General features: G+C 35.4%; 1 protein-coding gene across 4 annotated transcripts; it reads left to right on the top strand.

Moving 5' to 3' along the window:
* The first annotated feature begins 3273 nt into the window (after positions 1–3273).
* LOC110898712 (protein ENHANCED DISEASE RESISTANCE 2) lies at positions 3274–14009 on the top strand. Of its 4 annotated transcripts, none has more exons than XM_022145541.2 (25): positions 3274–3564; positions 3688–4399; positions 4532–4606; positions 5364–5417; positions 5729–5794; positions 5918–6021; positions 6107–6174; positions 6266–6379; positions 6885–6925; positions 7034–7134; positions 7280–7375; positions 7700–7764; positions 7859–7930; positions 8016–8171; positions 8587–8801; positions 9275–9308; positions 9394–9551; positions 9671–9772; positions 10597–10641; positions 10728–10868; positions 12389–12484; positions 12603–12704; positions 13365–13493; positions 13594–13649; positions 13732–14009. In XM_022145541.2, the coding sequence occupies exons 2-23, from the start codon at positions 4256–4258 to the stop codon at positions 13473–13475; spliced, it is 2160 nt and encodes a 719-aa protein (XP_022001233.1). In that variant the 5' UTR covers positions 3274–3564; positions 3688–4255; the 3' UTR covers positions 13476–13493; positions 13594–13649; positions 13732–14009. The 4 variants fall into 4 exon arrangements, with proteins under 4 accessions (XP_022001233.1, XP_022001234.1, XP_022001236.1 ...); XM_022145542.2 differs by having other exon boundaries at positions 3381–3590; XM_022145544.2 differs by having other exon boundaries at positions 3413–3564; positions 9397–9551.

Raw genomic sequence — 14009 nt, 5'->3', positions numbered from 1 at the left:
TCACAATGGTGACGATGGTCATACCACTATTAGGTCAATGAACTCTAATAGTGACGTTCCTCCCTAGTAGGTCAATGAACCTAACTGGGAGAAATAGTAATGTGCACAATACCCCACTAACCAATAAATCAAGATATCCACGACTTAGTCCCTGTAATTATAACTTTTTGAAAATAAATTTGGAGTATTGTAAAACATTTGATAAAAAGAGAATGACTCACATTGCAGATTTAATGAGCAGTGTATAAGCCTTACTGATTTGCCTGTGATTGACCTAATTTAAATAATAACGCACACACACAACCGGGTTAATGATCAATACAGCATTTACGATAACTCACGAGATCAAATTCTCACAACGAACGACAAAGTGTGATACTTAAACATCCATCGATTTAACGACGAACGACAAAGTATAACCCTATGTGGGCGGCGCTTAAACATCCATTGGATATATTGATCAGTCGGAAAATGAATCGTAATAGCGATTGAGTTATTACCCTGATTGCGGCAGCACTTCGTGAATCGTGTGTGTTTGTAAACGATTTCTATGATATCTCAGAGCATAATTCGAATTTTAACGTCGTTTCAGTGTCAGAATTCAAGTCCCAAGGCCCTCTATTTATACCCAAAATTTGCATCTCCCGCGTGTCGCGGAAGAATTCGTGGCACCTCCCGCGTATCGCCTGGGGTGTCATTTTTAGGGTAGGGTAGGTACGTGTCCAACTAGCTCAGGTGAGTCGACAGTTTCGATAAATTCAATTTAGACAGCGAGTTTTGATGATAATTATCAATTAGGGTTTACCCCTTTGAGTTTTAGGGGCCCTAATCCTGTTTCCGATTGTCTAAAAATTTTAGGGTTTATGCGGAATTACTTGGGTTCCTCAATTAGGGTTTCCTTAATAGATAATTAACACACTAAGTATTAATTTTAGTGAGAGTTGTTACACATGCACAAGTAACACATAAGCAGCACACACACGTAAAACAATATACAGAACCTACCGTTCAGGTTGCGATGCGATTGCGATGCGATTAGCGATAAAATAGATTAGCGATTATCATCGATTAAACCTCGATTATTACAGATACTCCACGTAATACAACTAAAGTATTCAATTTAAAGAATTCGATTACAAGTCAAGAAGTACAATCAATAATTAAGCAAGGAGTGACAAATCGCATTTAGCAATCTTTTCTTCCTTTGACTTTGACTTGTACTTTGACTTTCAAAACGCGGGTTGTTACATTGGTGCAGGCTGCCTTGGGCAGCAAGTGAAAAATGCCAGCACCATTCCTTACGAATCGTAAGGGGTCACGACTTACGGTCCGTAAGCCTTTTAGCGCGCCCCTGGTTTTGAATGCTTATGGCCCGTAAGACACATGGTCTTGCGGTCCGTATGGGTTTGCCGGTAACAATATTTTATAATCCTTACGGTTCGTAAGGCATTAAGCCTTGCGGTCCGTAAGGGTCACTCAGAGGCCAAAACTTTAGCATGTTGGCATCTTTAGTCCCTCCACATCCATTCTTCCACTATTTTACACAGTTAGTCCCTCTCGTCCAAATTATTAGGCATATTTGAGAGTTGATTGGACACGTGTTGGCATAAGATTTGATAAAAATTTCCGAGGTGTTACAAGGCTGTGGCTTACTCTTAGGCCTGACTGATATAAGATCTTGATGTCTTATCACCTTTCATCTCAATTTTGAAAAGTTGGGTTTTGAGCATGTATTACCTTGAAGAATTGTTTGGTGCATAAGCTTTTTCCAGTTATAACCATAATTATCTAGAAGTGGTGCCCTAAATATGTTGAAAAGAGGATTCCGAGATGGTAAAGATGACAATCACATGAACATGGGCATCATTAGAGATCCAGTGAAGGTAACTAGGATTGTCAATAAATGGATATCAGATGTTGCTGCTATTTTCGGTAAAGGTCATTTAATTCTGCCATATATGTGATTGTCATCTTTACCATCTCGGAATCGTCATATGTAGCCGAATAAATCGTTGCTTACCAAAAAAAAAGGGTGAACCATCACCTTTCCAAAATCTGTAGTTAGTGGGTGAGAGTTTAAAACGAATTTATGTGAATTGTGGGCTGTTTTCTCAACAATGGAGAATGGTTGAATCATTGCCATTGAAAGAAATAGTTGCTCATAGGAATTTTGTGAGAATTCTGATGTTCATTGCTGATTGGAATAGTTTATGAGAGAATTTTGAGGTTAATTGCTGATAGGATGATCAGTAGCAGGTTAATTGTTGATCTGTTGCATGTTGATTATTGGAGAAGAAAAGCAACAGGTTAATTGTTGATCGATTACAGATTCAATATCAAAGAAGAATGACAACAAGTTGGTTGTTGGCAATTAAGGTTGGCCGACTTGGGTTTTCTTGGCCCTCTGATAGCACGATAAAGAACAAGAATTTTTGGTTATTGATAGAATGAATAATAGATTACAATAGGAGATATAAATAATAGACAATATTACACTTAAGTACCACCTAAATACTAAATGTAAACGACTGCCTAAACATATTGTCTAACATTAAGTCTTGCTTGTCGTCGAGCTAAAGTGTTTGTGAGATGATGAAATGTAAGAAGATAATGATATCAAGTTCTTATCTTATAACCTTTGTAGTTTACAAAAGAAGAAAACGAATATTCATGTTACCTAGTTTGTCCTAAAAGATAAAAGTAAGAAGAAACATTTCATATATTCATCTAGTCGTCATTCTTGATTACATGAATGTATATAAAAGAAACAAAAGATTATATATAAGGAATTGGGAGAGAGCACTGGCGAGATTAGTCGGTGATGGTGAAAACCTACGGCCATCATTCTTTTCTTTTTTTAATCAAGAGCTAAAATCAAAGGGAAAATACGAGTATATAGGTTATAACAAAGAGTAAAACGATCTGCCCCGTCCAATCTTGCAATGCCATGTCAATCATACACCAGAGTACCCTAGAACCACAAAACATTGTCGGGCAACACATACCCGCAAGTACCCTAGAACCATGGACCTCACTCTTTTACTCCACCCACCAATCACACACACTCTAAACCTTAAACTCTCCAACATCCCAACCCTCAACCCCTCACCTTAGCGATAAATTAACCCGAACAAACCCCTCACTTTAGCGATAAATTAACCCGAACAAAGTACCCTCAACACCTACCCAAGATATTGGTGACGATGTTACCACATGGGTTCAAAGCCGCATCCCCTACCGCTTTAATGCCCCATCCTCCCTTATCATAATTCTATGCATACCTTTTGTTTTTAAGTAGAACCTCCTCCATTATTATTATTATTATTATTATTAATTATTATTTTATTATTATTATTCACTACCCTAATCATGTATCACTTAACCAAATTTTGGCCTAGTTCCTCCCACCCCAAATCTTTCAAATTTTAGTAATTAAAAATTCCAATTTAGTCAGAATTCTCCTGCCGTTTATGATCCCACCGTCTTCTAATAATACACTCTCTCTATACCCTCACCGGAATCACAACCACTCGCCGGCAACTGTCACCGGAATCTTAACAGATCGTAACTTCATCTTCTTCATTTACACCGTTACAGTTCATCCTTATGTTAAACCTACTGTATAACTACTATATACATATACATACATGTATTTTGTTCATTTCAAGTTTACTTTCAATTCTGCAGGTCGAGTTGAATTTCATCTGCTCAAATTCGTCAATCGAATCGATGAAGTTTAGATTCGTCAGATCGGAATCGTGAATTTGATTTGTTGAAGTGAATTTTGACGGATTGTGTCTGAATTTATGAAGTGTTAGGGTTTAGGTTTGTGGATTTGATTTCTGGAAGTGAATTTGTGAATTATTGACGGATTGAGTTTGACTTCTTGAAGTTTTAGGGTTTAGGTTTGTGGATTTGATTTCTGGAAGTGAATTTACGAAGGATTGACGGATTGAGTTAGAATTTTTAAAGTTTCAGGGTTTAGGTTTGTGGTTTTTGATTGATTGGATTATTTTTGGGGGGTTTTTAGGGTGATGAGTGGTTAGTTTTATGTAAATTGGTGTAATTCGCTGGATCGGTATTGTGGATTTGATTTGTTGAAGTGAAATTTGTGAAGGATTGAGGGAGTGAGTGTGAGTTTTTGAAGTTTAGGGTTTATGTTTGTGGTTTTTGATTGATTTTGGGGGTTTAGGGTGATGTGTGTTTAGTGTTTTGAAAATTTGGGGATCGAAAGAAGCGGAGAGGGGATACTGAGATGTCGAATTCAAAAGTAGTGTATGAGGGGTGGATGGTGCGGTATGGGAGGAGGAAGATTGGGAGATCTTTTATGCATATGAGATATTTCGTTCTTGAGTCGAGGTTGCTTGCTTATTACAAGAGGAAGCCTCAGGATAATGTGGTAACTGTTAATTATTAACTTCAGTTTTTGATTGATTTATGATTGCTTCTTATAATTTGTAGTTTCTGGTTTTTTTTGAATCTGTGATACCTTTAGCAGGAGTGTATTTATGTGTGCTTTGTTTTCCATTAGGTTCCAATCAAAACTCTGGTTATTGATGGCAACTGTAGAGTGGAGGACCGAGGGTTGAAAACTCAACATGGACACGTGAGTCTCTGTTACTTAATTTTGTTGTTTGCTTTACGATTCTTGCTTTGTTTGGAACTTGAAAGTGTATGATCTAAACCCTAATAATGCACTTATTACTTCTCTGGTTCATATGCGACTTGGTTCAGACTAACAATACGAAGTCAGCTACTGATATTTGTGAAATTGGTTTTTGTTGATATCATATGCCGTTTTTTTGGTTTTATTTGTCACAAGCAATGGTATTTTGTAAATTTTGACTTAAAGTCTACATGTTCTAAAAAGCCAAAACAATATCTCTTATGATCAGGGTTTCCTTATAGTTAATTTCAGTATGTAGAGTTTTTTTTTCTTCATAATTTAAGCCTTGTGGATCATAGTTTAAACTTTACAAGTAAACAAACAAACATACCCAATATTCCAATAAACTCCTCATAGTTTAAACCTTATGGATCGTAAATTAAAGTTTAAACCTTGTGGATGGATCATAATCATTGAAGGCATATACTTTCGTCTTTGCAAAACACGTGGATTTTCAGTCACAGTTCACATTCATATGCATTATCTTTTGTCATCAAGGTTATGCATATACACAGACAAATATATATGCATCGCTGTTGCCTTCTCCTTAAGCCCATAGAATATTGTTTATATTTCTATCATAATGACATTACAATCTATGTTTTTGCACAATCTTTATTTGTTGGAACCTGAAAAGCTTTCTTTCTGCTGTTGGCGTAATGTGTTAATGTTACTTCACATATTCTCTTTGCAACAGATGGTGTATGTTTTATCAATTTACAACAAGAAGGACAAATACAATCGAATTACGGTACATGATCTTTACTTTCTTTTTCAATTAAGTCAAGGGGTGTGCGTTGTTGTGACTCAGGTTTCTGTTAATATGTGTCTGAGAGTTGAAGTAGCAAAAATGCTCTCCTTATCTTCTTGCAATTCTGTTTTACTTTTATCAATCCTGAATACTATTTTGTCAATTACCATGTTCTAGTTTTTTTTCTCCTGAAGGATGACATGTGTTGTTGTTTGCTATTTTGTTGGTCTTAGAGTTGTGCTTTTTACAGATGCAACTCAAATCTTCTTCTTTTTTTTTTTTTTATTAAAAAAGATCTCTTGTTATTTTAGATGGCAGCTTTCAACATCCAAGAGGCACTTATCTGGAAAGAAAAAATTGAGTCTGTTATTGATCAGGTATCTTTATTTTTTACAAAATAATATTATTGGATGCACAAGATCTTTGCTTATCTCTGTCAAATAGCGGCAATCTTTTACGTATATTCTTGTGAAAGCTAACAACTGTTCAACAATTAACAGCATCAGGAGTCACTAGTTGCCAATGGGAATAAATATCATTATTTTGAATACAAGTCTGGGATGGATAGCGGAAGGAATGCTTCTTCATCCGATCAAGAAAGCCAGTAAATAAAGTTAATTTGTAGCTTTTTAATTTTCATATTTTGTGGCTATTTTATATATTTTATGGAATCACTTCTTGATTTGTAGGTATAGTGCAGCTGAAGATGAAGAAGATTCACGGCCAAATTTGATGCGAAGAACAACCTTTGGGAACGGTAATTGGTTTTCTTCATCTGTTCACTCTATGCTGGTTATGCTTTTCCTGTTTTTGCCACTTTTATTACTCTGATTAATTTATATTGGTAGGTCCTCCTGAATCTATATTGGATTGGACCCAAGAAAATTCAACACTTGCATGCCAGAATACCAACAATCAAGCATTTTCAAGGAAACATTGGCGGCTTCTTCAATGCCAAAATGGTACTTTTTTCTATATTAGAAGAGTAAAATGCCATTTTCGTCCCTGAGGTTTGGCCAGTTTTGTGACTTTCGTCTAAAAGGTTTTAAATCTTGCCATTTTCATCCGGCTTGTTAACTCCATCCATTTTTTCTCTGTTAAGTCAGGGGTATTTTCGTCTTTTTTGTTTACTTAAAGGGCAATTTGGTCTTTTTCAGGGGTATTCGGTCTTTTTACATAAAGTGAAAAAGACCGAATTGCCCTTTAAGTTAGCAAAAAAGACGGTAATACCACTGACTTAATGGAGAAACATGGATGGAGTTAATGAGCCGGATGAAAATGGCAAGATTTCAAACCTTTTGGATCCAGATGCGGAAAAACAAACCTTTGGACGAAAATCACAAAACTGGCCAAACCTCAAGGATGAAAATGACATTTTAATCTTAGAAGAAATTAGGAACGTAAGTATTGGCTATAGTGGGAAATCGGAATCACGACTTACTTTTTATTATGTAAAATTTGATGCAGGACTTCGTATCTTCGAAGAGCTTCTTGAAGTTGACTTCCTTGTATGAGTTATTTTTTATATTTATGATTTTATTCCACCACTTGTGGCATAATTTAGTATTTACACAATTTTCAGCATAGACATTACATGTTTTTGTTTATGATTGCAGCCAAAGAGCTGTAGTAGGGCTATGAAGGCTGAAGGTATTGTGGAAGCTAGCTGTGAAGAAATATTTGAACTTGTAATGAGCATGGATGGAACACGATCCGAGTAAACATTCATTTTTTGCTTCAATATTCGTAACGTTTGTTTCTATTTTCTTTTCCTTTTTATGTATTTAAGTTTTATGCCTTGTTACTGGTCTCATGTTTCTCTAACATGCTATCTTGCATTGATCACATATTCACATGTGCAGGTGGGATTGTAGTTTTCAGGATGGTAGCTTGGTTGAAGAGGTGGATGGACATACAGCAATTCTATATCACAGGCTTCAGTTGGATTGGTTCCCCACGTAATACATTCTTCTTAGTGCGCTATGTAGTTAGTATCGGTGATATATCACCGATATATCGGTTACCCATGTAAAATATCGGCGTCAAACATCGGCCAGAATATCGGTACCGATATTATCGACGATATTGACTGATATTTGACAGATATTTCACAGGTTTTCCTGATATCAGTAATACTAAATTGTTAGTGCTAAATTGCTAGATATATAAAATGCATGATACTATAATTACCGATATCCCACCGCAATTACCTATATCTCAAATATCGGTCCTTGACCGATATCCAATTTTTTACCGCATTAACTGCATAGATTCTGTTACAGGTTTGTGTGGCCACGTGACCTTTGTTATGTGCGGTATTGGCGCCGAAATGATGATGGGAGTTATGGTGAGTGCATGCACATACTAAATAATCATCGCTTAATATTTTTAGTTTATCATATTAAGAGTGTTAAGGTTTAAGGTTTATTTGTTATCTGCAGTTGTACTCTTTTGCTCTAGGGAGCATGAGAACTGTGGCCCACAACCAGGATACGTGCGCGCTCATATCGAGAGTAAACTCCTTCCCCTTTAACATAGTAACTAACTTTAATGTTTTCAGATCCACATCATACTTACAATCATAATGTTTCAATTTAGGTGGAGGGTTTAATATTTCCCCTCTAAAACCCCGAAATGGACGGCCCAGGTCACAGGTCCAGCATCTTATGCAAATTGATCTAAAGGGATGGGGAGTGGGTTATGTTTCTTCATTTCAGCAACATTGCCTGCTGCAAATGTTAAATAGCGTTGCTGGTGAGTTGCGATATATCATATAAATAACTTAATTGCATATATAATGTGAAGAGTAAAATGCTATTTTTGTCTCTGAGGTTTGGCCACTTTTGCGACTTTCGTCTAAAGGTTTTTTTCCGCATCTGGATCCAAATTTTTTTAAAATTTTGACATTTTCATCAACCCAACTAACTTCGTTTGGTTATTCTGTTAACTTGAAGGGTATTTTAGTATTTTTAACAAGGTACAAGTTTATAATGCATAAGTTACATCATCTCTGTACCTTATGCATTATGAACTTGTACTTTAGTTAAAAAAAACTAAAATACCCTTCAAGTTAACAGAATAAACAAAAGGAGTTAGTTGTGACTTGGGTGGACGAAATGGCATTATACTCTAATATGAATTAGTGCTTAGTTTTAATTTTTGATAATAGGACTGCGGGAATATTTTGCACAGTCTGATGAAAGGACCGCTCCCCCAAGAATTCCTGTTATGGTTAATATGACATCGTGTTCGGTTTCTACAAAGAAGTCACAAAAGATAAACTTGACTTCTGTTCATAATCGAAGCCAGTCTCTTGAAAATGCGGCGAAAATGATGGATGAATACTCAGATGAAGATGAAGATTTCCAAATCCCTGAAGAAGAGGTTGGTACTGGTTATATATTTTTTTATATGAGTTAACTGCCATTTTCGTCCATGTGATTTGTTCAATTATACCAGTCCAGGCCAAATTTCAGATTTGTACCATTTCCGTCCCTTACATTATTGAAATGTGCCAGTTCAATCCAAAAAAACTAACGTCTGTTAAAACCTGCTGTTAAAAAAGGAAAATGACGTTTTTACCCTTCATTAAACGGTGGGTTTTAACAGACGTTAGGTTTTTGGACAGAACTGGTTTTTACCCTTCATTAAACGGCAGGTTTTAACAGACGTTGGTTTTTGGACGGAACTGGCATGTTTCAAGAATGTCAGGGATGGAAATGGTACAAATCTGAAATTTGGCCTGGACTGGCATATTTAAACAAACCACAAGGGCAGAAATGGCAGTTAACTCTAATTTTTATATTTTAGTATTTTAACTATATTTAAATCTTATTATTTTGGTTTTGAACATCCAGGCATATGCCATTGAGCAGGAGACCAGACGGATTGGTAGGTTAATAGGTTATCAATACGTTTTTTTTTTTTTTATAATTATTACTTTTTGAATTTTACTCATGATCCAATATGCATACAGAAGCCTTTGAAGAAGAACCTGTTGTTGAAATCGATTTGTCTTGCTTTTTGGGTAATCTTCGACGAGATGATAATGAAAACAGTCGTGACTGTTGGAAAATATCTGACGGAAACAACTTTAAACTTCGTAGTAAGCGTTTTTGCTATGATAAATCAAAGGTCTGTTACTCTGTTATCATTTTCATCCCTTCATATTATTGTTATTTTAGGGTCTAAAACATTTGATCTAATATCTCATTTTTTCCTTTATTTATATTTGTTGTTTGATGTGATTAAAGATGCCTGGAGGCAAGCCTCTTATGGATCTTGTTGCTGTTGACTGGTTTAAAGACACCAAACGAATGGACCATGTTGCAAGGCGCCTCGGTTGTGCTGCACAAGTAGGTTTTTAGACAAATCTAACTTCCATATCTGTTTGGCTCATTTGTTCACTTTTGAATATAGTTGCAATCTGCTACTATTTCAACGCCAAAAACGACGTTTATTTCTTTATTTAGCTTAAAAAGAAGATTTGTGATACCTAAAGACTTGTGTCATAGTCGTCACTTTTAGTTTCGTTTTACTATTAGAAACAGAGGTGCTTTCTGATTGTTATAGTTTTAAAAAAACTGACATATTCTAGATTATTTACCTTTTTTTATAAAATATGTGTGCTTATGAATTTTAGATACCTATATTTTTTAAAAAAACTGACAATCTTTGTACAATTTCTATGTGCTTATGAATTTTAGATACCTAAATTTTAAAGTAAAGTACACGGACGGTCCCTGTGGTTTCCAAAATTTTGGATTTGGTCCCTAGCTTTGGGGAAAGTACACAGATGGTCCTTGTGGTTTGCATTTTGTAACACATTTAGCTCCCAACTTTTTCCAAAAGTACATGGATGGTCCCTGTGGTTTGCACTTTGTAACGGATTTAGTCCCTAACTTGAACATGCTAAAACTTTAAGATTTGTTGGCTGGGGACTATTAGCGTCACAAAGTGCAAACCACAGGGACCATCCGTGTACTTTTGAAAAGCTAGGGACTAAATCCAAAATTTTGGTAAACTACAGGGACTATACGTGTACTTCACTCCAAAAATTTAGGTATCCAAAATTTATAAGCACATAGAAATTGTAATGCTTGTTTTGACACTATCACACTAATGTATTTGTATTGTTGTATGGATTATTTATCCTGATATCTTTGTCATTTTTGTGTAGGTTGCTTCTCAAAAAGGACATTTTTGCTTGGTGTTCAATCTTCAAGTAAGCTTGTCATAAAATGTCAAATTTGAAATTTTTTTGTTAATGTTTTGGTAAAACAATAAGTCAATAACATTTTGCTACTGAAGGTACCTGGTTCGACCAACTACAGCATGGTTTTCTATTTTGTGACCAAAGAATTAGCAGCAGGCTCTCTATTGCAAAGGTTTGTGGACGGTGATGACGAGTTTCGCAATAGTAGGATGAAACTCATTCCATCAGTCCCCAAGGTATCCATCTCATCTGGTTTAATCAATTTTGCAAAATCGTTTTATTCAAAGATCTTGATAATTACTGCAACAATATTTTTTTTTGTAATCATAGTTAACTCATTATATTATATATATACTTAAAACAAGTGGTCGGTGATGTCACCTAGAAAAAGACAACACACCCATTCAATTCCAACATTGACATTTACACCCCCTATACTTTCTAAAAACTTTATAAAATGTCATTTTCACCCCCTTAAGTTCTAGTATATTAAATTTAACCCCCGTATCTTCATTCTTTAGCTTAAAAAGAAAAATACTATATTCTCACGTGGTTTTTTTATGTACGTGTCGGTATAACTTCACATTTCAACGTAAACGATATAAATTCACATCTCGACATTTTTTTGGAAACGAGTTTGGTCAGATATAATAGGTTTTCATGCTTATTTTTGTGTACGTTTTCGGTTGGTTACATTTTGACGTAAACTGTGTTTGGAAACGAGTTGGGTCAAATATAATACGTTTTCATTTGACGGTATAAATTCGAGTTATTGTACATTTTGACGCTGCAATGTCTTGATGCAAAGGTAAGGGTGGTGTAGTGGTTAGGTGGACCCCTCACTAAACGAACCAACCTAGGTTCGATTCCATTTCTTTAATAATAATATGGTTAGCCTCTCAACTTTTGTCAACATTAACCAACTTTCGTAATGACATATTTTGTCCCTCAACTTTGGGAATGACATATTTGGCCCCTCAACTTTGGTAATGACATACTTAGCCAACAACAACAACCATACCCAGTAAATCCCACAAATAGGCAAAACTTACCTCTATCTCTAGAGATAGAGAGGCTGCTTCCAGAGAGACCCTCGGCTCCAAAAGAGATGACAAACCAAAGCACATACCCAAAAATTATATAAATAGGAAGTTACCAATATCCAAGGAAGTAATGAGAGAGTAACACAGTAAAGTTTTAGAACATGTATAACATCACCCAACAACTAATTACATACTTAGCCACTCAACTTTAATAATGATATGTTTAGCCCCTCAACATTAACAATGACATGTTTAGCCCTTCAACTTTTGTCAACATCAACCAACTCTGGCCCCTCAACTTTTGTCGACATCAACCAACTCTGGCCCCTAGACTTTTGTCGACATCAACCAACTTTGGCCCCTCAACCTTTGTCAACATCAACCAACTTTGGCCCCTCAACTTTGGTAATGATATGTGTAGCCCCTCAACTTTGATAAGGTTTTCTTTCTTTTTTCATTATTTACCCTTACACTTTATTATAGTTACTATTTAGACCTTTGCTTGTTTTTATCTACGTTTTGAAACCCACTACTTAGTTATTAATAATCTGACATGAAAGTGTTTCCAGATCAACCTTTTTTGACCCGCCCTAAAAATTGACATGTTTCAGCCTGAATCCTTTTTTACCCATTGACCAACCTACCTGTCTTGCAACCTCTACTATGATTTAATCATCGTCTGATGTGTGAGTTGTGACTGATGAATATGGCAGGGTTCGTGGATAGTGAGGCAGAGTGTTGGAAGCACCCCTTGTCTTTTGGGAAAAGCGGTTGACTGCAACTATATCCGTGGTGCCAATTACTTAGAAGTAATCTTCTTCTTTAACTTCTCTTTGTTAACATTTATACGCACATTCGAGAAATCTGCCATACGATTGGTTGAAAATGTGTCTTATTGTTGGTTTGTTTTTTTTTCTCACTTGGCAGGTTGATGTTGACATTGGGTCTTCTACTGTGGCTAATGGTGTCTTGGGTCTTGTCGTTGGTGTTATAACTAGCCTTGTGGTTGACATGGCTTTTCTTGTACAGGTATGTTTATCAAATATACATTTTATTGGTTCTGTATTGAACATGGCCCATATATATGGGCAATTTCATATATACCCCTACAAACTTGCAAAATATCACATATACCCATGCAAAATTTTAAATATCATATATACCCTTACAAAGTAGTTGAAATATCATATATACTGAATTCATTAAATTAAAAACAATTTAATAAATGACAATGTTACCCTTATTTTCCTAAAACTTTGAAATCTCATATATGACCTTTAACTTCAAACATTATATTTACTCATTTCTATCATAATTTAAATATTATATATGGATTATACTATTGTTTATGGGTAAAAATCAAAAAGGGTAAAAATAATTTAAGCTAAACATATGTAGTTAAAAGATGAGCATATATGAAAACTTAAAGTAAAAAAAAAAGTCAAATGTTTATTTATTAAATTGTTTTTAATAGATTGAGTATATTTGATATTTTACCTACTTTGTACGTGCATATATGATATTTTTAGTTTTGGTTGCGTATATATGAAATTTTTCAAGTTTGTAAGTGTGTATATGAAATTAATCCTATATTATATATGTACTTCTTGCAAGTAGTTTTGGGTGGGCCATGGCCCGCCACACGTTTACTTGGCTACCCTTATGGGCTCAACATGTTTTCTTTGTCAGGCAAACACAACCGATGAGTTGCCAGAGCGGCTTATAGGTGCGGTTAGGGTTTCCCACCTAGAGCTAAAGTCTGCAATTGTTCCCAAATTGGAACTGGATCCAGAACCATAATTCGTTTACTTGAGCTTGGTTTGTTTCCATAATAATTTTGTTTATCAATTGAATTTTTGTTCCAATGTGAATATGTGATTAGGGTTAATTTACTGTTCATATCTATCCCAACTGTTAGGTACATATAGATTGTCTTGAAATCTAGCAGCAAGTTAGTTACTAGCCGGCCAGCAGGTAGAATCAGCGGTTGATTATTTTTCAGGAAAAAAATAATTTTCATATCGTTTTTGTAAGCTGTTTTTTACTCAACTGGCAGCAAACCAAGGGGGCGATGTAAAGGGGTTACTTTGAAGATCAGAAGCTGGAATTTGACTTGCTGCTACATTGACCAAAGTCATTCGAATACTTACTATCAAGACATACTTGTTTGTGCAACCAAAATATAATTTTTTTTGATCCGCCTTTAGTTGAACAGAATAAGGAACACAAAATTTGTATTTAATTTTATTCAACATTCGGTACATACTGTGGGACGGTTGAAAGTTGTAGATCAAGTTCATATACCAAGCATACTTGTGATCTTTGCTTATGGAA

The sequence above is a fragment of the Helianthus annuus genome, chromosome 13 (assembly GCF_002127325.2).
Source record: "Helianthus annuus cultivar XRQ/B chromosome 13, HanXRQr2.0-SUNRISE, whole genome shotgun sequence".
NCBI classification, from domain to species: Eukaryota; Viridiplantae; Streptophyta; class Magnoliopsida; order Asterales; family Asteraceae; genus Helianthus; species Helianthus annuus.
Note: the sequence above shows the minus strand (reverse complement) of the source record. Positions and strands in the feature narration are given on the sequence as shown.